Genomic DNA, 24,318 nt, shown 5'->3' on the forward strand with positions numbered 1-24,318 from the left:
GATGCACTCTGGGCAACAGGCCACGGAGTGACTTAGTGCTGCCACGGAGCGTCAAACTGCTGCCATCTCTGGTGGATTTGAGACTCTGGCTGCTCCCATGCAGTCTCAGCTCAATGCCACCAGACACCTCATTGTTGCATTCACGGCTGTGTCCAACACGAGGGGCAGGGGACCTTTTGGTGTCGCGCCACCGCACCGACCTGACCTCCCTCAGCTTGGCGGTGGTCTTAAGGTGTCGCCTCTGCAGAGTGACGCAGGCTCCTTGGACCAGGATATTCCACCCGAGCCAAGCCAGACTACACCCTCCCAGGAGGATGCTGCCCAGTCTGCACCCAGCCCCTCCAGGCCCAAAGGTGTTCGAGGGCATCCTAGAAGGACAGCTGTAGCTCCTACACAACCACAGCAGCCTTCCCAGACCCATGATGCAGCCATAGGGGAGATACTTAGGCATAGTGTGAGGGTAGGCACGCTGTAAGAGGTGTTATAAGGACATGCACAGGGGTAAAAAATTATTATTGGTGTTAGTTGATGGGAGTCTTTTTGTTTATGTTGTGTTGTTGCACTGAATTGAATATTTTGATAAATCTTTATTTTTGGCACTTATATCTGGCCAGGTGTTTCATTTGGGAGTGGGCAATTTTGCATGAAGGCACTCATTGCGATGGCCATTGAAAGTGGGAACTGAAGGGTCATGTGTGGATGGGATTATCTGAAGCGAGTAGCTATGAGACACAGCTGCACTTCCCTTACAAGGTTGCTGATAGAGAATTCAAGCAGGCTGCAAAGTTGGGAGAACGCACAGATAGCAGTTAGATTGTGCTACGTGTGAGCTAGCACATTGCATTAGGCCATCAATCAACTTGACATCTCAGGACTTTAGGCTGAGAGCCAACCATGGGTTAACAACACATACTGTTGAACCGATTGAGCCAATAAGGTCAAAGGGAGCGAGCTCACTATTTTAAATTGATCCAGGTATAAGTACAGCCATTTTTTGCCATGTGTTCCAGTATAACAAAGACCTGGCAATCAGCCAGAAGCTTGTTTGCTGCTGCTGGAATAAAGTTACTTTAAACCTACAACCGGATTTTGCATCTCATTGAAAATTAAGAGATCTAACAGTTGCGCTGGGGACGACGTATCCTAGCTCGTTGATGACGGGGATCCTCCTCCTCCTCCTGTGCCTCCTCCTTCTCCTCCTCAGGTGATACTGCTGGCTCAACCTCCAACGGCTGTTCCGTCATAATGGCCAGGTTATACAGCATACAGCAGACCACGACTAATATGGAGACCCGTTGAGGAGAGTACTACAAGGTGCCACCAGACCGGTCCAGGCACCGGAAACTCTGTTTAAGGATGCCTATGCAGTGCTCGATGATGCACCTGGTGCCACAATGAATGGCATTGTTTGCATGCTCTGGCGCTGCCCTGGGATTCTGCAGTGGAGTGAGCAGCCAAGTGGACATGGGATATCCCTTGTCCCCAAGCAGCCAACAGCAATCCTGATTTGGGCCTGTGAAGAAGGCGAGCACACTGGTCTGGAGCAGAATGAACGAATTATGGCTGCTTACTGGATATCTCACATCAACTGCCAGGATCCGACGCTGGAGATTACATACGAGCTGCACATTCAGCGAGTGGAACCCGTTGCGGTTCATGAAGATCTCGGCGTGTTGTATTGGCGCCCTCGACCCAACGTGTGTGTAGTCTATCGCATTCTGCACCCTCAGGAAGCCTGCAATTTGGGCATATACGATCTGCCGCTCCACCTGTTTGTCCCTTGTCATTGGGAAGGAGATGTAATGGACCCTTCTCGTGTACAGTCCATCTGTGACCTGCCGGATGCACCGATGTGCGGAGAATTGCGAGATGTTGCCAATGTCTGCAGTGGCAGACTGGAAAGACCCCGTGGCATAAAAATTCAATGCAATGGTGACCTTGGTCTCTACTTTCAGGGCGGTCCTCTGTGTTGTGTGAGGCTGGAGATCTTCGCGCAGAACAGTGCAGAGTAGGTCTCCCTGAGTAGGTCTCTTCTAAATCTTAGCCTTTGCAGGCATTGCTCATCACTGAGTTAGAAACATAGAAACATAGAAAATAGGTGCAGGAGTAGGCCATTCAGCCCTTCTAGCCTGCACCGCCATTCAATGAGTTCATGGCTGAACATGCAACTTCAGTACCCCCTTCCTGCTTTCTCGCCATACCCCTTGATCCCCCGAGTAGTAAGGACTTCATCTAACTCCCTTTTGAATATACTTAGTGAATTGGCCTCAACTACTTTCTGTGGTAGAGAATTCCACAGGTTCACCACTCTCTGGGTGAAGAAGTTTCTCCTCATCTCGGTCCTAAATGGCTTATCCCTTATCCTTCGACTGTAACCCCTGGTTCTGGACTTCCCCAACATTGGGAACATTCTTCCTGCATCTAACCTGTCTAAACCCGTCAGAATTTCTACGTTTCTATGAGGTCCCCTCTCATTCATCTGAACTCCAGTGGATACAAGCCCAGTTGATTCAGTCTTTCTTGATAGGTCAGTCCCACCATCCCGGGAATCAGTCTGGTAAATCTTCGCTGCACTCCCTCAATAGCAAGAATGTCCTTCCTCAAGTTAGGAGACCAAAACTGTACACAATACTCCAGGTGTGGCCTCACCAAGGCCCTGTACAACTGTAGCAACACCTCCCTGCCCCTGTACTCAAATCCCCTCGCTATGAAGGCCAACATGCCATTTGCTTTCTTAACCACCTGCTGTACCTGCATGCCAACCTTCAATGACTGATGTACCATGACACCCAGGTCTCGTTGCACCTCCCCTTTTCCTAATCTGTCACCATTCAGATAATAGTCTGTCTCTCTGTTTTTACCACCAAAGTGGATAACCTCACATTTATCCACATTATACTTCATCTGCCATGCATTTGCCCACTCACCTAACCTATCCAAGTCACTCTGCAGCCTCATAGCATCCTCCTCGCAGCTCACACTGCCATCCAACTTAGTGTCATCCGCAAATTTGGAGATACTACATTTAATCCCCTCGTCTAAATCATTAATGTACAATGTAAACAGCTGGGGCCCCAGCACAGAATCTTGCGGTACCCCACTAGTCACTGCCTGCCATTCTGAAAAGTACCCATTTACTCCTACTCTTTGCTTCCTGTCTGACAACCAGTTCTCAATCCACGTCAGCACACTACCCCCAATCCCATGTGCTTTAACTTTGCACATTAATCTCTTGTGTGGGACCTTGTCGAAAACCTTCTGAAAGTCCAAATATACCACATCAACTGGTTCTCCTTTGTCCACTTTACTGGAAACATCCTCAAAAAATTCCAGAAGATTTGTCAAGCATGATTTCCCTTTCACAAATCCATGCTGACTTGGACCTATCATGTCACCATTTTCCAAATGCGCTGCTATGACATCCTTAATAATTGATTCCATCATTTTACCCACTACTGAGGTCAGGCTGACCGGTCTATAATTCCCTGTTTTCTCTCTCCCTCCTTTTTTAAAAAGTGGGGTTACATTGGCTACCCTCCACTCCATAGGAACTGATCCAGAGTCAATGGAATGTTGGAAAATGACTGTCAATACATCCGCTATTTCTAAGGCTACCTCCTTAAGTACTCTGGGATGCCGTCCATCAGGCCCTGGGGATTTATCGGCCTTCAATCCCATCAATTTCCCCAACACAATTTCCCGACTAATAAAGATTTCCCTCAGTTCCTCCTCCTTACTAGACCCTCTGACCCCTTTTATATCCGGAAGGTTGTTTGTGTCCTCCTTAGTGAATACTGAACCAAAGTACTTGTTCAATTGGTCTGCCATTTCTTTGTTCCCCGTTATGACTTCCCCTGATTCTGACTGTAGGGGACCTACGTTTGTCTTTACTAACCTTTTTCTCTTTACATACCTATAGAAACTTTTGCAATCCGCCTTAATGTTCCCTGCAAGCTTCTTCTCATACTCCATTTTCCCTGCCCTAATCAAACCCTTTGTCCTCCTCTGCTGAGTTCTAAATTTCTCCCAGTCCCCAGGTTCACTGCTATTTCTGGCCAATTTGTATGCCACTTCCTTGGCTTTAATACTATCCCTGATTTCCCTAGATAGCCATGGTTGAGCCACCTTCCCTTTTTTATTTTTACGCCAGACAGGAATGTACAATTGTTGTAGTTCATCCATGCGGTCTCTAAATGTCTGCCATTGCCCATCCACAGTCAACCCCTTAAGTATCATTCGCCAATCTATCCTAGCCAATTAACGCCTCATACCTTCAAAGTTATCCTTTAAGTTCTGGACCATGGTCTCTGAATTAACTGTTTCATTCTCCATCCTAATGCAGAATTCCACCATATTATGGTCACTCTTCCCCAAGGGGCCTCGCACAATGAGATTGCTAATTAATCCTCTCTCATTACACAACACCCAGTCTAAGATGGCCTCCCCCCTAGTTGGTTCCTTGACATATTGGTCTAGAAAACCATCCCTTATGCACTCCAGGAAATCCTCCTCCACTGTATTGCTTCCAGTTTGGGTAGCCCAATCTATGTGCATATTAAAGTCACCCATTATAACTGCTGCACCTTTATTGCATGCACCCCTAATTTCCTGTTTGATGCCCTCCCCAACATCACGACTACTGTTTGGAGGTCTGTACACAACTCCCACTAACATTTTTTGCCCTTTGGTGTTCTGCAGCTCTACCCATATAGATTCCACATCATCCATCCTAATGTCTTTCTTAACTATTGCATTAATCTCCTCTTTAACCAGCAATGCTACCCCACCTCCTTTTCCTTTTATTCTATCCTTCCTGAATGTTGAATACCCCTGGATGTTGAGTTCCCAGTCCTGATCATCCTGGAGCCACGTCTCCGTAATCCCAATCACATCATATTTGTTAACATCTATTTTCCACAGTTAATTCATCCACCTTATTATGGATACTCCTTGCATTAAGACACAAAGCCTTTAGGCTTGTTTTTTTAACACCCTTTGTCCTTTTAGAATTTTGCTGTACAGTGGCCCTTTTTGTTCTTTGCCTTGGGTTTCTCTGCCCTCCACTTTTCCTCATCTCCTTTCTGTCTTTTGCTTTTGCCTCCTTTTTGTCTCCCTCTGTCTCCATGCATTGGTTCCCATCCCCCTGCCATATTAGTTTAACTCCTCCCCAACAACACTAGCAAACACTCCCCCTAGGACATTGGTTCCGGTCCTGCCCAGGTGCAGACCGTCCGGTTTGTACTGGTCCCACCTGCCCCAGAACCGGTTCCAATGCCCCAGGAATTTGAATCCCTCCCTGCTGCACCACTGCTCACGAGGAAGGAGAACTGAGGTCTGTTAACCCTTTGCGGGTAGGGCCTCCTTCCCCCACCTCTGCGTTGGCCACCTCCCCCGGCAGCTGGGTGATGCCCAGCTCACTGGTCCTCCTGATTGTCGGGCGCCTCTGGAGGCTGTTGCTGGCAAAGCTCCTGGCCCATTATTTGTTGGTGGGGGAGAAGGGTCAGCATACTTCACCCTCCTCCTGATGACATCTCCCTCCTGGGCACCCTTTCTAGCTGCAGGTCTGCGCACATCTGCAGGCGTTTCTCTCTGTTCGACAGCCATGGCTGCTGCCTCTCGTGCCCGCTGCCTCTCTAGACGTTGCTGACGGCGACGCCTTCTCCTGCAAGCTCACTCATAAACATATAAGATAATGAGGGGGCTTGACAAGGTGGATGCAGAGAGGATATTTCCACTCATAGAGAAACTAAAACTACGGGACATAGTTTCAGAATAAGGGGCTGCCCATTTAAAACTGAGATGAGGAGGAATTTCTTCTCTCAGAGGGTTGTAAATCTATGGAATTCTCTGCTCCAGAGAGCTGAGAAGGTTGGGTCATTGGCTATATTTAAGGTGGAGATAGACAAATTTTTGAGCGATAAGGGAATAAAGGTGTTGCGTATGCAATAACTCAATAGGCTTAGTACCGCGAACTTTATCAGATGCAACCTGACTCTACTTTATTAGCTCTCAAAGTGAGGATTAAACATGGAGGCTTTCTTTATATACAAGGGCTGCACGTGTGTGTCTGTGGCCCAATGGCCTCCGACGGTCGCTCCTCCTGGTGGCAGGTAAACCCAGGCATATATACATTACATCATTCCCCCCCCCCACCTTGCAAGATCTTGGTATCAGTCCTATTTACAAATTGAGAAGGTCCGGGGCTATCCGGTCCCTATTTGATCGTCTCAGTTCAATTCCAGATCTGGGTGAGCTCTCCAAGTCATTCATGACTTGAGACAGGGTAGCCGATCTAATGGGAGTGGCAGTGTCCATGTCGGGGATTGAAGGTCCAGATTCATTGACAACAGCAGGGTCTTCTGATGGCTGAATATGAATCGGTTGGTCATCGATGGTGTCTTCTTCAAGCTGTTCCGGTTCGTCTGTGTGCCGTAATTTCGCCTCCTGCATGTTTGCCCATTAGTGAGCCTGACAATAAGCACCCTGTTACCCTCCTTGACTGTAACAGTGCCAGTGACCCACTTGGGGCCTTGACCATAATTAAGCACATACACAGTATCATTAATAGAGATGTTGTGTGACACAGCAGTGCGATCATGATACCACTGCTGATGTTGACGTCTGTATTCAAGATGATCGTTAAGATCAGGGTGGACAAGCGAGAGCCTGGTCGGTCTTGAGACCTCTCTTCTTCAACAGTTCAGCAGGGGGGACCCCGGTACACATGTGGGGTCTCGTCCTGTAACTAAGCAGTATGCATGACAAGCGAGTCTGCAAAGAACCGTGAGTTACGCGTTTCATGCTCTACTTGATGATTTGGACAGCCCGCTCCGCTTGACCATTGGACGCGGGTTTGAATGGTGCTGACCTTGCATGCTTGATACCATTGAGTCTCACAAACTCGTGAAGCACGATCTGTTGTCACTCACAACAATGTTGGGCAGACCATGAGTGCCGAACATGACACGAAGGCTCTCAATGGTGGCTGTGGATGTGCTGGACGACATGATTACACATTCTATCCATTTGGAATACGCATCCACCACCACCAAAAACATTTTGCCCAGGAAAGGACCCGCATAGTCGATGTGGATCCTCAACCATGATTTGGATGGCCACGACCACAGACTTAGCGGAGATTCCACTAGTGCATTGCTTAACTGCATGCAAGTGTTGCACTGATGCACAAATGACTCCAAATCGGAGTCAATGCCAGGCCACCAAAAGTGAGACCTGGCAATGGCCTTCATCATCATAATACCGGGATGGGTACTGTGTAAATCCCGTACCAATCTCTCCCAGCCTTTCTTGGGTATAACAACATGATTACCCCATAGCAAACAATCAGATTGAATGGATAGTTCGTCTTTGCGATGGTTGTAAGGTTTGGTCTCATCACACACTTCCCTGGGAATGGCCGACCAATCACCACTAAGGACACCACGTTTTACAACCGATAAGATCGGATCTTGGCTGGTCCAGGTCCTAACTTATTGAGCAGTGACAGGCGACCTTTCACTCTCAAAGGCATCCATGACCAACGGTAGGTCTGCGGGCTGTGGCGTTTGCACCTCTGGCGTGGGCAACGATAAACGGCTCAATGCATCGGCACAATTCTCGGTGCCATGTCTATGGCGAATGACATAATCATAGGCAGGTATGTCAGCGCCCACCTCTAGATGTGGGACGACGTGTTGGTATTGATACCTCTATACTCTGAAAACAAAGATATGAGCTGCTTGTGATCAGTTTCATGCTCGAAACGAAGCCCAAACAGATACTGGTGCATCTTTTTAATCCCATATATGCAGACTAAAGCTTCTTTCTCTACCATGCCATTGGCTTTTTTTGCTTTCGACATGCTTCTCAGCGCATACGCAACGGATTGTAGTTTACCTGACTCATTGGATTGTTGGAGAACGCAATCAATCCCATGTGATGAAGCATCACTGGCCAATACTAAACGCTTGCATGGTTCATAATGTACCAGCAATTTCTTGTAAGATTTATAGCCTTCTCGAAGGCCCTGTCTTGAGATACACCCCAAACCCAGTTTGTCACCTTTTCTGAGCAGCATGTGCAGTGGCTCTAATAATGTGCTCAATTTAGGTAAGAAATTACCGAAGTAGTTGAGAAGACCAAGGAACGAACGCAGCTCCGTCACATTCTGGGTTCTGGGTACAGTTTTGATGGCCTCTGTTTTCGAGTCCGTAGGCCTGATACCATCTGTAGCAATCTACCTTCTCAGGAATTCGACTTCCAGTGCCATAAAGACACACTTTGAATGTTTCAACCTGAGCCCCACTTTGTCCAGACGACGTTGAACCTCTTCCAGCTTGTGCAGATGTTCGGCAGTGTCACGACCTGTGACCAGAATGTCGTCTTGGAACATCACGGTTCTAGGCTCAGACGTCAGTAAACTCTCCATGTTTCTCTGAAATATGGCTGCAGCCGAGCGAATTCTGAAAGGACACCTGTTGTAAATTAACAGCCCTTTATGGGTATTGATGCACATAAGTTTCTTCGACGATTCGACAAGCTCCTGAGTTATAAAGGTCGACGTCAGATCCAATTTGGTGAACGACTTTCCCCTGGTTAGCGTTGCAAACAGGTCATCAGCCTTTGGTAACGGGTACTGATCCTGTTTCGAAACTCGATTGATCATAACCTTGTAGTCTCCACAAATCCTGACAGTGCCATCACTCTTCAGCACAGGAACAATGGGAGTAGCCCATTTGTTAAATTCGACCGGTAAAATGACCCCTTCACGTTGGAGTCTGTCCAGTTCAATTTTGACTTTCTCCCTCATCATGTACAGGACCGCCCGGGCTTTGTGATGGATGGGTCTTGCATCCGAGTCCAGGTGGATCTGCACCTTGGCTCCTGTGAAGTTGCCGATGTCCGGTTCAAACAGTGAGAGAAATTTGCTCAGTACTTGAGTGCACGAAGCGTCGTCCACTGATGACAATTCTTTAATATCGTTCCAGTTCCACTTTATTTTTTGGAGCCAACTCCTGCCGAACAGCGTTGGACCATTGCCTGGAACGATCCACAGTGATAGATCATGAACCGCCCCATCGTACAACACCTTGACTGCTGCACTGCCAATCACTGGTATGAGCTCTTTGGTGTAGGTACGCAATTTTGCATTTACTGGACTCAGCTTGGATTTCACGGCCTTGCTGTCCCACAGCTTTTCAAATGTCCTCTGGCTCATAATTGACTGACTCGCAACCTGTGTCTAATTCCATAGATACCGGCATGCCGTTCAATTTTACTTCAATCATTATCGGTTGGCTCTTTGTCAGGAACGAATGTACACTATACACTTCCTCCTCGGGTATCTCGGATTGCATTGCTGGATCCGCTCTGGATTGGTCATCATCATCCACATGGTGTGTCACAGCACGCTTGCTGAGCTGTAGACACATCCGTTGAAGGTGCCCCATTTCCGGACAGCATCTACAAATATACTGTCTGAAACGGCACTGATGAGGCCGATGATTGCCCCCACAATGCCAACAAGGTGAAATCGGATTTGTGCTCAATGGCTGTCGAAGAGCAGCTACAGGTTTCGCAAACACAGTCGGATAGGCCCTGCCAGGTGCAGCTCTGCCAACCGACGACACAATCTGGTGCACGGTACTTGCCGTGGAGTTCCGACTCTGCGAGGATATCTGCTTTGTACTATCGACCGTGGTCAGGCAAGCCTGGGCGATCGTGATGGCCTTGTTCAGATCCAGCGTCTCTGCAGCCAGCAGCTTCCGCAGGATCACCTCGTGGTTTATGCCTATTACAAAGTCGTTGCGGAGCATGTCTTCCAATGCGGTTCCAAACCTACACGGCCCAGCGAGACGTCTCAGCTCAGCAACAAATTCCACCACGTCCTGGCCCTCAGAACGAACATGCTTGTAAAAGCGATATCTTGGGAGATAATGATGCCTTCTTTCGGTGTGAGATGGCCCCGAATCAGAGCACACAATTCCTCATAGGTCTTCTCCGTTGGACGTGCAGGTGAGAGCAGATTCTTTGAGGCCATAGATTTTTAGACAATAAACCATGAGGAAAACTGCCCTGCGCCTAACTGGGTCAGCATCTTCATCCATCTTGTTGACCACAAAGTACTGGTCGAGGCGATCTGTAAAATCCCCCCAGTCTTCTCCCTCCACAAATCACTCCAGGATTCCAATGGTGCTAATTTTTTTTTTGTGCGTGAAAGTTCGTATTATGCCTTGTCACCAAATGTTGCGTATGCAATAACTCAATAGGCTTCGTACCGTGAACTCAATCAGGTGTAACCTGACTCTACTTTATTAGCTCTCAAAGTGAGGATTAAACATGGAGGCTTTCTTTACATACAAGGGCTACACGTGTGTGTCTGTGGCCCAATGATCTCTGACGGTCACTCCTCCTAGTGGCAGGTAAACCCAGGCATACATACATTACAAAAGGGTTATGGGGAGCAGGCAGGGAAGTGGAGCTGAGTCCATGATCAGATCAGCCATGATCTTATTAAATGGCGGAGCAGGCTCAAGGTACCAAATGGCCTACTCCTGCTCCTAGTTCCTATGTTCTTATGTGCCACCCTACGTCTACCCAGGTGTACCAGGTGTTCCCCTGCCAACACTGATCCCATTCTTTTTCAGGCTGCACCCTGCCAAGCAGGCTTCTGGAGCACAAAATGAGGCCTACAGCCCTCCACTAAAGACTGAGAGGTGAAAGTCCTCAGAACTCTCTCAAAACCTCTGAACACCACTCAGCAGCTTCAATGCAGGGAATAAAACATAAGCAAAACGTTCCTCCAAAGATTGCCCCGATCGCAGGAATAGTCCGTTGACCTCATCCGGCGGTGTCGCGTTCCACAGCAAAGTGGACCGACACAAAAACCTGGCAGGGTCACTGCCGAAAAAAACCCTCTCTTTTAAGTGCTGAAAATGGGTGGCATGGCCGTGTAGCAGTGGTGCGCACCCTGATGACGTCACCGCGGCCGAAACCGCTTTACCACTGCTTCACCCCGCCGATTCTGGCGGCAGTGCTGAATATGCTTCGGGGGGAACAATACACCGGAACGCGGCAGCCGATCGATTTTTCCGATCTGCCACCGAAAACCCGCATTAACAGTCCCTCCGGGGACACTGAATTTCGGCCTCACTCTCTCTGTATCTACTCTATCAAAACCTTTCATGATTTTAAAGACCTCTATTCGGTCACTCCTCAGCCTTCCCTTTTCAAGAGAAAAGAGACCCAGCCTGTTCATCCTTTCCTGATAAGTATACCTCGCATTTCTGATATCATCCTTGTAACTCTTCTCTGAACCCTCTCCTGTGCCTCTATATCCTTTTTATAATATGGTGACCAGAATTGCACACAGTACTCCAAGTGTGGTCTAACAAAGTTTAGTTACAAGTTTAGAATAACTTCTCTATTTTTCAATTCTATCCCTCTAGAAATAAACCCTAGTACTTGGTTTGCTTTTTTATGGCCTTGTTAAACTGTGTCAATACTTTTAATGATTGGTGTATTTGTACTCCTTGATCCCTTTGTTCATCTACCCCATTTAGATTCTTATTTTCCAAGTAATATCTGAGCCAAAGACCGCCCTAAGTGGAGGAAGTGCATCCTGGAGGGCACTGAGCACTTGTAGGAACTCTATTCCCTTATCCCCTTTACCTACCTCTTCTGTCCATTTAATATCATGGTAGTTGAAATCCCCATGATTATTATTCTATGTTTTTTACTCATTTTGATCATTTGTCTGCATATTTCTCCCTCCACTTCCCTTCCACTATTCAGTGGTCTGTTGACTACTCCTATTAGTGTGATTAATCCTTTAGTATCTTTTATCTCTTTCCACATGGATTCTATTTTTGTCTTGCTGAAAGCTGCACCACTTTTTTCTCCTGCTATTATGTTATCGCGATTATGTACAGCAGCTCCACCTCCCCCTTTCCCCTCTCTAGCTTTTCTAAATATGTTATCCCCTTCCCAGTCCTGATTTTTCTGTAGCCATGTCTCAGTAATCCTTACTATGTCTGGTTATTTGCAACGCATGATTGCCTCCAGCTCCTCTGTTTTATTACGGACACAATGTGTATTGCTGTGCAGACAGATTAATTTTTAACAGCAGTTCCTCTCACTTTATTTTTAACCATTGTTTTAAACTCCTGTTCTATAACTCGCTTACATTACTCTTTCCTGCACTCTTCATTCCTGTTTTGTTTATATTTAGGCTGGTTTCATTTCTTGTAGATCCCTTCCCCCTTTCCCACGAATAGCAGCTGTGAGTACTGAGTATTTATTGTAGTATTTTCATTAATTTTAATCAGCTCCATCTGTTGCTGTTATCTTCTCACCTTGCTTCCAATGGCGAGTTTCAGGAAGCCCTTGGATGCACCGTTAAATTTATAACTGTTGAAATATTGCTCTAAGTGAGCGATTACCCTTCTTCTTCTGAGGCAGTCCCTCAGAGTCGAGGATGACTTGCATCCGTTCTATAAATGAGTTCTCAGGTGACTGATAAGTTCAATGCGGGACCTACAGTCTCTGTCACAGGTGGGGAAGATGGTGGTTGAAGGGATGGGTGGGTTGGGTGCTTGGCTTGTCATGCGCTCCTTCTGCTGTTTGTGCTTGGCTTCCACTTACTCCCGGCTAGAGACTTGAGGTGTTCGGCACCTTCCCGGATGCTTCTCTTCCACTTTGAGCAATCTTGGGCCAGGGATTCCCAGGTGTCAGTGGGGATGTTGCACTTTTTCAAGGAGGCTTTGAGGGTGTCCTTGAAGCGGTTCCTCTGCCCACCTAAGGCTCACTTGCCGTGTCGGAGCTCCCACTAGAGCACTTGTTTTCAGAGTCTCATTTTGGGCATGTGGAATATGTGGCCCATCCATCGGAGTTGGTCGAGCGTGGTCAATGTTTCGATGCTTGGAAATGTTGGCCAGAGCGAGAACACTGACGTTGGTGTGCCTATCCTGCCAATGGATTTGCAGAATCTTGCGGAGGCAGTGCTGGTGGTCCACGGGTTGGAGCCGGTCCCTAATGTGCTCGCGTTTTTACCCGTTTTAAGCCCCGACCCGAACCCAAACCCATGCATTCCTCCAGGTTAAAATTCCCCCACTGAGCGAAACACATGTAGGTTTCTTGAGGGTTTAATGAAGAAACATACAGCCAACATCGAGATTATTCTCTCTTCTCCTTCTTCCAATTTCTTCTAACCTCACGTTACAATGGTCTCATGTTTTAAGATCAGATAAAAGGCAATTACATCATCTCCTCCATGACCTTCACTCTTATTTTTTACATTGGTATTTTCAGCTCAACAAACCAAAGACTGGAAAAGGCTCCGCAGTGCAGTCTCAGGGCATAACATAAATGGTCTATTTACATGTGCAGAAAAGTATAAACATATCGATGTAGCCATGAGAAGATTAGAACTATCCAAAGCTATTTTTCTGATGACAGTTACAGATATTGCCTGTCAGCTGTGTTTACAGGCTTTTAGTTTTATGTTTTAACTATAGAGCTTGAAATAAAATGAAACTTAATATAAATGGATTCATTTTGGACAAAGGGGATTAATTTACTGCTGCTGAAATTGCCCACCACCTGAAATGGGGCGAACCCTCCATTTAAAAAATGTTTTCTCCGCCGCAACGCATGTGGCGGAGATGCAGTAGATATTCGCCACTTTGAAGTTTTTTTCGGTTGGGGCGGATGTTGGGCAGCTGAGGGGCGCAAGTGTTCTTGGAGTGAGTCGGCCACCCCAACCAGTCATCAGCACCGTGCTGACGCAAAACAACGTCGCTCCCCTTCAATTAAAGGAGAGGGCCGCTGCGGGCTCTGCATATTTTTCACGTAGGTTCACTGGTCCACCAGCGGTCTGGCACCCAAGAGGGGGGACAATAAAAAATAAAATGGCGTCACCGGCAGCGCCACCTCCACTTTAAGGGTGGCCGTGCCGTCGACCAACAAGAAGTGCACCGACAGAAAAAGCCGTCAGTGGCGCCAACCGGTGGAGGTGCCGCTCCCGTGGGGCAATTTGGCATAAGGGATATTCCCTGCGGGGCAATTTTGGGAAGGGGTCTCTGCCAGTCGGTAAGGAAAACGAGCGGAGCAGTCCCCAAAAGCACTCCAACCCTAAGGAAGGGCAATGTTGAATATAGTGGTCCCTCCGCGGAGACTCGGCGGCCATTCTGCACCGCCCCGTGGCTGTCGCTCTGAAGCGGCCAGCGGCTTTATCGGAAGAGGCAATTTCGGCCCCATTATCTCTTGATCTTGATCTCCAGCAACATTTTGAAGACATTTTCCTTGCAATAGCATAATGGTAATGTTACTGGTCTAGTAATCCGGAGACAAGAGTTCAAATCCTACCATGGCAGCTGGGGAATTTAAATTCAGTTAAATAAATCTGGAATAAAAAGCAAGTATCAGTAATGATGATCATGTAACTACCGGATTGTCAGTAAAAAACCCTCTGGTTCACTAATGTCCATTATGGAAAGAAATCTGCCATCCTTATCTGGTCTAAACTATATGTGACTCCAGACCTACAGCAATGTGATTGACTCTTAACTACCTCCTGAAATGGTCTCACGAGCCTCTCAAGGGCAATTAGGGATGGACAATAAATGCTGGACTTGCCAGTGAGGCCACATTCCGTGAATACATTTTAAAAATACTTGTGTTTTTTTTCACCTTCAAGGATTTGAATGTGCTTGTAATAGCTGCTGTAGATTCTGAACTCGCATTGTCTGCTGCTCCAGTGTTTCTTCTCTCTGTGCCACACAAAAAATAAGCCACCCCTTTAAGCTGCTGTTGGTAGACCCTTAAGAAGTGGACACACGGCCCAATTTCCCATCTCCAATTCAGTGAGCTGACTTTGGAGAGTGCGATTCATGCTAGCATCTCAACTGGCCATATAGTAATGAGCGGCTACCCAGAAAATAGCACGGAATCCTCCTGCCAAATCATCAGCCAGTCATCGCATTCGTCCCACCAGCTCCCATTTAACGCTCAGAAAAGAGATTGTTTTCTAATATTACCATGGAACCAGCAGTACATTACGTCTTCTGGAATAATTCCTAAAATCTGACTGCATTTATCCCTCAAATATTAATAGAATCATAGAAATCTACAGCTCAGAAGGAAGCCATTTGGCCTATCATGTCCGTGCCGGTGACAAAGAGCTATCCAACCTCATCCCACTTTACAGCTCCTGGTCCATAGCCTTGTAGGTTACGGCAATTCAAGTGCATAACCGAGTACTTTTTAAATGCTATGAGGGTTTCTGCCTCGACCACCCTTTCAGGCAGTGTATTTCAGACTCCCACCAACCGGTGGGTGAAAAACATTCTCCTCAAATCCCCTCTAAACATTCTACCAATTACTTTGAATCTATGCCCCCTGGTTATTGATCCCTCTGCTAAGGGGAATAGGTTCTCCCTATCCACTCTATCTAGGCCGCCCATAATTTTATATACTTCAATGAGGTCTCTCCTCAGCCTCCCAAAGAAAACAACCGCAGCCTATCCAATCTTTCCTCATAGCTAAAATTCTCCAGTCCAGGCAATATCCTCGTAAGTCTCCTCTGTATTCTCTCCAGTGCAATTACATCTTTCCTGTAATGTGGTGACCAGAACTGCCACAGTACTCTAGCTGTGGCCTAATTAGTGTTTTATACAGTTCAAGCATAACCTCCCTGCTCTTGTATTCTATGCCTCGGCTAATAAAGGCAAGGATCCCGTATGCCTTCTTAACCACCTTATCTACCTGTCCTGCTACCGTCATGAATCTGTGGACAAGCACTCCAAGGTCCCTTTGTTCCTCTACACTTCTCAGTGCCTACCATTTATTATAAATTCCATTGCCTTGATAGCACTCTTCAAATGCATTACCTCACATTTTTCCAGATTGGAATTCCATTTGCCACTGTTTTGCCCACCTGACCAGTCAATTGATATCTTCTTGCAGTCCACAGCTTTCTTCTTCAGTATCAGCCAATTTTTGTATCATTTGCAAACATCTTAATCCTACCCAGTACATTTACGTCTAACTCATTGATATATAGCACAAAAAGCAAGGGTCCGAATAGTGAGCCATGTGGAACCCAACTGGAAACAGCCTTCCAGTCACATAGAAACATAGAAACATGGAAACGTAGAAAATAGGTGCAGGAGTAGGCCATTCGGCATCTCAAGCCTGCAGCACCATTCAAGAAGATCATGGCTGATCATTCCCTCAGTAACCCTTTCCTGCTTCCTCCACATACCCCTTGATCCCCTTAGCCGTAAGGGCCATATCTAACTCCCTCTTGAATATATCAAATAAACTGGCATCAACAACCCTCTGCGGCAGGGAATTCCACAGGTTAACTGAGTGAAGAAGTTTCTCCTCATCTCAGTCCTAAATGGCCTGTCCCTTATCCTAAGACTGTGTCCCCTGATTCTGGACTTCCCCAACATCGGGAACATTCTACCTGCATCTAACCTGTCTCGTCCTGTCAGAATCTTATATGTTTCTATGAGATCCCCGCTCATCCTTCTAAACTCCAATGTATAAAGACCCAGTTGATCCAGTCTCTCCTCATATGTCAGTCCTGCCATCCCGGGAATCAGTCTGGTGAACCTTCGCTGCACTCCCTCAATAGCAAGAACGTCCTTCCTCAGATTAGGAGACCAAAACTGCACACAATATTCCAGGTGAGGCCTCACCAAGGCCCTGTACAACTGCAGTAAGACCTCCCTGCTCCTATACTGAAATCCCCTAGCTATGAAGGCCAACATATCATTTGCCTTCTTCACTGCCTGCTGTACCTGTATGCCAACTTTCAATGACTGATGAACCATGACACCCAGGTCTCGTTGTACCTCCCCTTTTCCTAATCTGCCACCATTCAGATAATATTCCGTCTTCGCGTTTTTGCCCCCAAAGTGGATAACCTCACATTTATCCACATTATACTGCATCTGCCATGCATTTGTCCACTCACCTAACCTGTCCAAGTCACCCTGCAGCCTCTTAGCATCCTCCTCACAGCTCACACTGTCACCCAGTTTAGTGTCATCTGCAAACTTGGAGATATTACACACAATTCCTTCATCTAAATCATTGATGTATATTGTAAAGAGCTGGGGTCCCAGCACTGAGCCCTGCGGCATTCCACGAGTCACTGCCTCCCATTCTGAAAAGGACCCGTTTATCCCGACTCTCTGCTTCCTGTCTGCCAACTAGTTCTCTATCCACATCAGTACATTACCCCCAATACCATGTGCTTTGATTTTGCACACCAATCTCTTGTGTGGGACCTTGTCAAAAGCCTTTTGAAAGTCCAAATACACCACATCCACTGGTTCTCCCTTGTCCACTCTACTAGTTACATGCTCAAAAAATTCCAGAAGATTTGTCGAGCATGATTTCCCCATCATAAATCCATACTGACTTGGACTGATCCTGTCACTGCTTTCCAAATGTGCTGTTATTTTATCCTTAATAATTGAGTCCAACATTTTCCCCACCACTGATGTCAGGCTAACCGGTCTATAATTACCCATTTTCTCTCTCCCTCCCTTTTTAAAAAGTGGTGTTACATTAGCTACCCTCCAGTCCATAGGAACTGATCCCGAGTCGATAGACTGTTGGCAAATGATCACCAATGCATCCACTATTTCTAGGGCCACTTCCTTAAGTACTCTGGGATGCAGACTATCAGGCCCCGGGGATTTATCGGCCTTCAATCCCATCAATTTCCCTAACACAGTTTCCCGTCTAATAAGGATATCCTTCAGTTCCACCTTCTCACGAGACTCTCGGTCCCCTAGTACTTCCGGAAAGTTATTTGTATCTTCCTTCATAAAGACAGAACCAAAGTATTTGTTCAATTGGCCTGCCATTTCTTTGTTCCCCATTATACATTCACCTGAATCCGACTGCAAGAGACCTATGTTTGTCTTCACTAATCTTTTTCTCTTCACATATCTATAGAAGCTTTTGCAGTCAGTTGTTATATTCCCGGCAAGCTTCTCCTCGTACTCTATTTTCCCCCTCTTAATTAAACTCTTTGTCCTCCTCTGCTGAATTCTTAATTTCTCCCAGTCCTCAGGTTTGCTGCCTTTTCTGGCCAATTGATATGTCTCTTCCTTTGATTTAACACTATCCTTAATTTCTCTTGTTAGCCACGGTTGAGCCACCTTCCTCATTTTATTTTTACTCCAGACAGGGTTGTACAATTGCTGAAGTTCATCAATGTGATCTTTATATGTTTGCCATTGCCTATTCACCGTCAACCCTTTAAGTATAATTTGCCAGTCTATTCAAGCCAATTCATGCCTCAAACCATCAAAGTTATCTTTCCTTAAGTTCAGGACCCTAGTTTCTGAATTAACTGTGTCACTCTCCATCTTAATAAAGAATTCTACCATGTTACAGTCACTCTTCCCCAAGGGACCTTGCACAACAAGATTGCTAATTAGTCCTTTCTCATTACACATCACCCAGTCTAGGATGGCCAGCTCCCTAGTTGGTTCCTCGACATATTGGTCTAGAAAACCATCCCTAATACACTCCAGGAAATCCTTCTCCACCACATTGCTACCAGTTTGGTTAGCACAATCAATATGTAGATTAAAGTCACCCATGATTGCTGCTGCACCTTTATTGCACACATCCCTAATTTCTTGTTTGATGCTGTCCCCAACCTTACTACTACTGTTTGGTGGTCTGTGCACAACTCCCACTAGCGTTTTCTGCCCCTTGGTATTCCATAGCTCCACTCATACCGATTCCACATCATCCAAGCTAATGTCCTTTCTTACTATTGCATTAATTTCCTCTTTAACCAGCAATGCCACCCCACCTCCTTTTCCTTTCTGTCTATCCTTCCTGAATGTTGAATACCCGTGGATGTTGAGTTCCCAGCCTTGGTCACCCTGGAGCAATGTCTCCATGATGCCAATTACATCATACCCGTTAACTGCTATCTGCGCAGTTAATTTGTCCATCTTATTCCGAATACTCCTCGCATTGCGGCACAGAGCCTTCAGGCTTGTCTTTCTAACACTCTTTGCCCCTGTAGAATTTTGGTGTAATGTGGCTCTTTTTGCTTTTTGCCCTCCACTTTTACTTTTCTTCTTTCTATCTTTTGCTTCTGCCTCCATTCTACTTCCCTCTGTCTCCCTGCATAGGTTCCCATCCCCCTGCCATATTAGATTAACTCCTCCCCAACAGCACTAGCAAACACTCCCCCTAGGACATTGGTTCCGGTCCTGCCCAGGTGCAGACCGTCCGGTATGTACTGGTCCCACCTCCCCCAAACCCGTTCCAATGTCCCAGGAATTTGAATTGTGCACCACTCCTCAAGCCATGTATTCCTCTGAGCTGTCCTGTAATTCCTAATCTGACTAGCACGTGGCACTGGTAGCAATCCTGAGCTTGCTACTTTTGAGTCCTATTTTTTAAAAAACACCCATCGACCATTGCCATTTGCCTCTGAGCCAATTTTGGATCCAACTTGACACTTTGCCTTGGATCCCATGAGCTTTTACTTTTGTGACCAGTCTGCCCTGTGGGAACTTATCAAAAGCCTTGCTAAATTCCATATACACCACATCAAATGCACTACCCTCATCGACCCTCCTTGTTACCTCCTCAAAAAATTCAATCAACTTAGTCAGACACAATCCCTTAACAAATCCATGCTGACTGTCCTTGATTAATCCATGTCTTTCTAAATGAAGATTTATCCTGTCCCTCAGAATTTTTTCCAATAATTTTCCCACAACCAAGGCCAAGCTGTCTGGCCTGTAATTACTCAGTCTATCCCTTTCTCCCTTCTTAAACAATGATACAATATTAGCAGTCCTCCAGTCCTCCGGCACCCCACCTGTAGCCAGAGAGGATTGTAAAATCATGATCTGGGCCTCTGCTATTTCCTCTCTTGCTTCCCTTAACAGCCTGGAATACATTTTATCCGGGTCTGGGGATTTATTCACTTTCAAAGCTGCTAAACCCCTTAATACTTCTTCTCTCACTATGTTTATTTCATCTAATATTTCAGCATCCTTCTCCCCGATTGCAATGTCTGCATCATCCATCTCTTTTGTGAAAACAGACAGTAAGTATTCATTAAGAACCATATCCATATCTTCTGCCTCCTCACACAGGTTACCTTTATGATCTCTAATTGACCCTACTCTTTCTTTAGTTATCCTCTTGCTCTTACTGTATTAATAAAACAACTTTAGGTTTTCCTTGATTTTACTTGCCAATATTTTTTCATGCTGTCTCTTTGCTTTCCTAATTTCCTTTTTAATTTCACCATTGGACTTTCTATACTCCTCTAGAATTTCTACAATATTGAGCCCTCAGTATCTGTCATAAACTTCCCTATTTTTTTTATCCTACTCTGTATGTCCCTTGAAATCCAGGGGGCTCTCGATTTGTTAGTGCAACCTTTTTTCTTTCAGGAAATATACTTACTCTGAACCTTCACTATCTCCTCCTTGAATGCCTCCCACTGCTCTGACACTGCTTTACCTTCAAGTAGCTGTTTCCAGTCCACTTTGGCTAAATCACCTCTCAGCTTAGTAAAATTGGCTTTTCCCCAATTGAGAACTTTTTTTCCTGATCTATCTTTGTCCTTTTCCAAACTATCCTAAATCTAACTGGTTATGATCACTAGCACCACAATGCTCTCCCACTGATATCCTTTCCACCTTCCCTAAAACTAAGTCCAGAACCGCCCCTTCTCTTGTTGGGCTAAAAAACTTTTCTTGAATGTATTTGAAGAATTCTGCACCCTCTTTACCTTTCATACTAATTCCATCCCAGGTAATATTAAAGTTGTTGAAATCCCCTACTATTACTATCCTATTGTCTTTGCACTTCTCAGAAATTTGCCTGCACTACATGTTTGCTCTTCTATCTCCCTCTGATTGTTTGGGGGTCTATAATACACTCCCAGCAGTGTGATCGCCCATTTTTTGTTCTTTAACTCAACCCATATAGCCTCATTTGATGATTCTTCTAACATATCATCCCTCCTGACAGCTGTAATTGTATTTTTAATCAATACTGCAACCACCCCCTTCTATTTTATCCCCTTCTCCATCTCACCTGAAAATCCTGTAACTAGGAATGCTGAGCTGCCATTCCTGCCCTTCTTTCAGCCATGAGCCAGTAATAGCTAATATCTTACTCCCACTTGTCTATCTATGCTCTCAGCTCATCTACCTTATTCTCTAGACTCCTTGTATTGAAGTATATACCATTTAGCCCTACCAAACTGCCTTGTTGTTTATTTTCTAGCCTTTGTTTCCTCTGCCTTCCAAACTCGCTTACTAATTTTCTGCCTTCCATTTCCAGCTTTGCTTCTCTCCCTTCTGAATCTACTCTCAGGTTCCCATTCCCCTGACAAGTTAGTTTAAACCCTCCCTAATACCACTAGCAACCACCACCCCCCCGACCCTCCACCACAAGGATATTGGTCCTTGCCCTGTTGAGATGCAACCCATCCGGCTTGTACAGGTTCCCCAAGAAATGGTCCCACCGCCCCCGGGATCTGAAGCCCTCCCTCCTGCACAATGTCTCCAGTCATGCATTCATCTACTCTCTCATTCTATTTCTGTACTCACTAATACGTGGCAACAGGAGTAATCCGGAGATTACTACCTTTGAGCTTCCGCTTTTTAATCTCTTTCCTAGCTCCCTAAAATCTGCCTGCAAGACCTCATCCCTCTTTTTACCTATGTCATTGGTACCGATATGGACCACAACCTCTGGCTGTTCACCCTTTCCCCCCAGAATCTCCTGCAGATGTTCAGTGGCATTCTTGACCCTGTCACGTCAGCGGCTGCAGAAACGCCTGTCTGTTCCCCCTAACTATCGAATCCCCGACCACTATGGCTCTTCCACTCTTCATCCTCCCCCCCACCCCATGCAGCTGAGCCACCCATGGTGCCATGGACTTGGCTCTGGCTGTACTCCCCAGAGGAACCATCACCCTCACCAGTATCCAGGACTGACAACCAGTTAGCGAGTGAGATGCACCCAGGGGACTCTTGCCCTACCTGCCTGGTCCTCCTTGTCTGTCTGGCGGTCACCCATTCCCTCTCTAACTGCACACCCTTAAGCTGCGGGATGAACACGTCCTGAAATGTGCTATCTGCTATATATGTTAATTGGGCTGTATCTGCCACCTGAGGGCGCGACTGTCGGAGTCCTAATGGTCACTGGTAGACATGTGCAAGCCGTGTATAAAATGTTGGCAGCCATGTTGAATCTTCACTTTGAAAATAAATAAACTGGAGTAAGGTCATGCCTGAACTAGCTCACTGTACTTAGCCTCGTGGAGTTATTCAATACTTAATAATTAGCGACGAATTAAAAATAGGAACTTTCACGCAACCATGTCTGATGGAATTTTGGAGAGATTCATGGAAGGGGAAGAATGGGAGGATTTCACTGATTGCCTCGACCAGTACTTCGTAGCCAACATATTGGAAGGAATCGATAACGCAATTAAGCGCAGGGCAGTTCTCCTCACCGTTTGTGGGTCAAAAATTTATGACATTATCAAGAATCTACTCCCACCAACTCGACCAATGGATAAGAGTTACAATGAATTGTGTACGCTGGTTCGGAACCACTTTAAACCGAAGGAAAGCATCATCATGACGAGGTATCGTTTCTATACGCACAATCGCGTCGAGGGCCAGGATGTGATGGAATTTGTCGCTGACCTGAGATGTCTCGCTGGTCCGTGCAACTTCGGAGCTGCGTTGGAGGAAATGCTGTGGGACTTTTTCGTGCTTGTCATTGGCCACGAGGTCATCCTTCGAAAGCTGTTGACTGCTGAATCTCTAGACCTGAGCAGGGCCATCACGATCGCCCAGGCATGTCCATGGATGAAAACTTGAAACAGATATCTTCCAAGCATCGAAACTCACCGGCAAGTACTGTGCATAAAATAATATCGTCGGCAGGCAGAGCTGCACATGACAGGGCCTACTTGTCCGCATTCGTACGACCTGTAACTGCTCAAAGTCCGCCATCGGGGGTGTTATGTATGCAACACCTTGTAACCAGCATTCTACTGCCAGCAGAGGGTGCATCTGATGGAGTCCCAAGGGATCCCAGCATCCCTTGGGAGCACTGCATATAAGCAGGCCTCCCATGCTGTGCCAGAGTAAAGAGACTAAGGTCACACTTACTCAAGTCTACAGTACTCTGTCACATTGCTTTATTTGAGACATAACAACTGGCGATGAGTAATAGCTAACGAACCATCATGCAAAAATGCAGAGAACTGTTGGTATCCTGGAGAAATTCTCAGAAGGGGACGATTGGGAAGTCTTCATGGAGTGACTCGACCAATACTTTGTGGCCAACGAGCTGGAAGGGGACGAGAACGCTGCCAAACGAAGGGCGATCCTCCTCACCGACTGTGGGGCAATAACCTATGGCCTCATGAAGAATCTTCTTGCTCCAGTGAAACCAACAACCAAATCGTATGACGAACTGTGTACGCTGGTCCGGGAGCACCTAAATCCGAAGGAGAGCGTTCTGATGGCAAGGTATCGATTTTATACATGTCAACTGTCTGAAGGCCAGGAAGTGGCGAGTTACGTCGCCGAACTAAGGCGCCTTGCAGGACATTGCGAATTTGGTGGATTCCTGGAGCAAATGCTAAGAGACTTTTTTGCGTTTGGCATTGGCCATGAGGTTATCCTTTGCAAACTATTGACTGTTGAAACACCGAACCTGAGCAAAGCCATAACGATAGCCCAGGCATTTATGTCCACCAATGATAACATCAAACAAATTTCACAGCATAAAGATGCATCGGCAAGTACTGTACACAATGTAACGTCATTTTCAGGCAGGAATGCATATGGAAGAACATACATGCCTGCAACTGCATGACCTCAGATGACTCAGAGTCCGCCATCAAGTGTGAATGCGAGGCAAATAACACCTTGTTGGTGCTGCGGAAGTGATCATCGAGCCCATCAATGCTGCTTCAAACACTATGCGTGCAAAGGCTGTGGAACAATGGGACACTTCCAGCAAATGGCAGACGAGCTGCAAACCCTGCAAAGCACCACGTTGCAGAGGAAGACCGATCCATGGCGGATCAAACTTAACTAGAGACTCGAACCGAGGAGGCAGAAATGTACGGGGTACACACCTTCACCACGAAATGTCCACCGATAATGTTAAAATTTGAACTGAATGGAATTCCAGTATCCATGGAATTGGACATGAATGCAAGTCAGTCTATCATGAGCAAAAAGGCCTTCGAGATGCTGTGGTACAACAAGGCACAAAGGC

The 24,318-nt window shown here is 46.3% G+C and overlaps 1 protein-coding gene across 1 annotated transcript; it reads right to left on the minus strand.

Moving 5' to 3' along the window:
• Window positions 1–1,307: 1,307 nt before the first annotated feature.
• On the minus strand, window positions 1,308–22,092 carry LOC139229036 (putative nuclease HARBI1). The gene is made up of 2 exons (XM_070860701.1): window positions 22,056–22,092; window positions 1,308–1,987 (listed from the first exon to the last, which is right to left on the minus strand). Exons 1-2 carry the CDS (start codon window positions 22,090–22,092, stop codon window positions 1,308–1,310), a joined length of 717 nt encoding a protein of 238 aa, XP_070716802.1.
• Window positions 22,093–24,318: the final 2,226 nt, after the last annotated feature.

Source organism: Pristiophorus japonicus, chromosome 2 (assembly GCF_044704955.1).
Source record: "Pristiophorus japonicus isolate sPriJap1 chromosome 2, sPriJap1.hap1, whole genome shotgun sequence".
Taxonomy (NCBI): Eukaryota; Metazoa; Chordata; class Chondrichthyes; family Pristiophoridae; genus Pristiophorus; species Pristiophorus japonicus.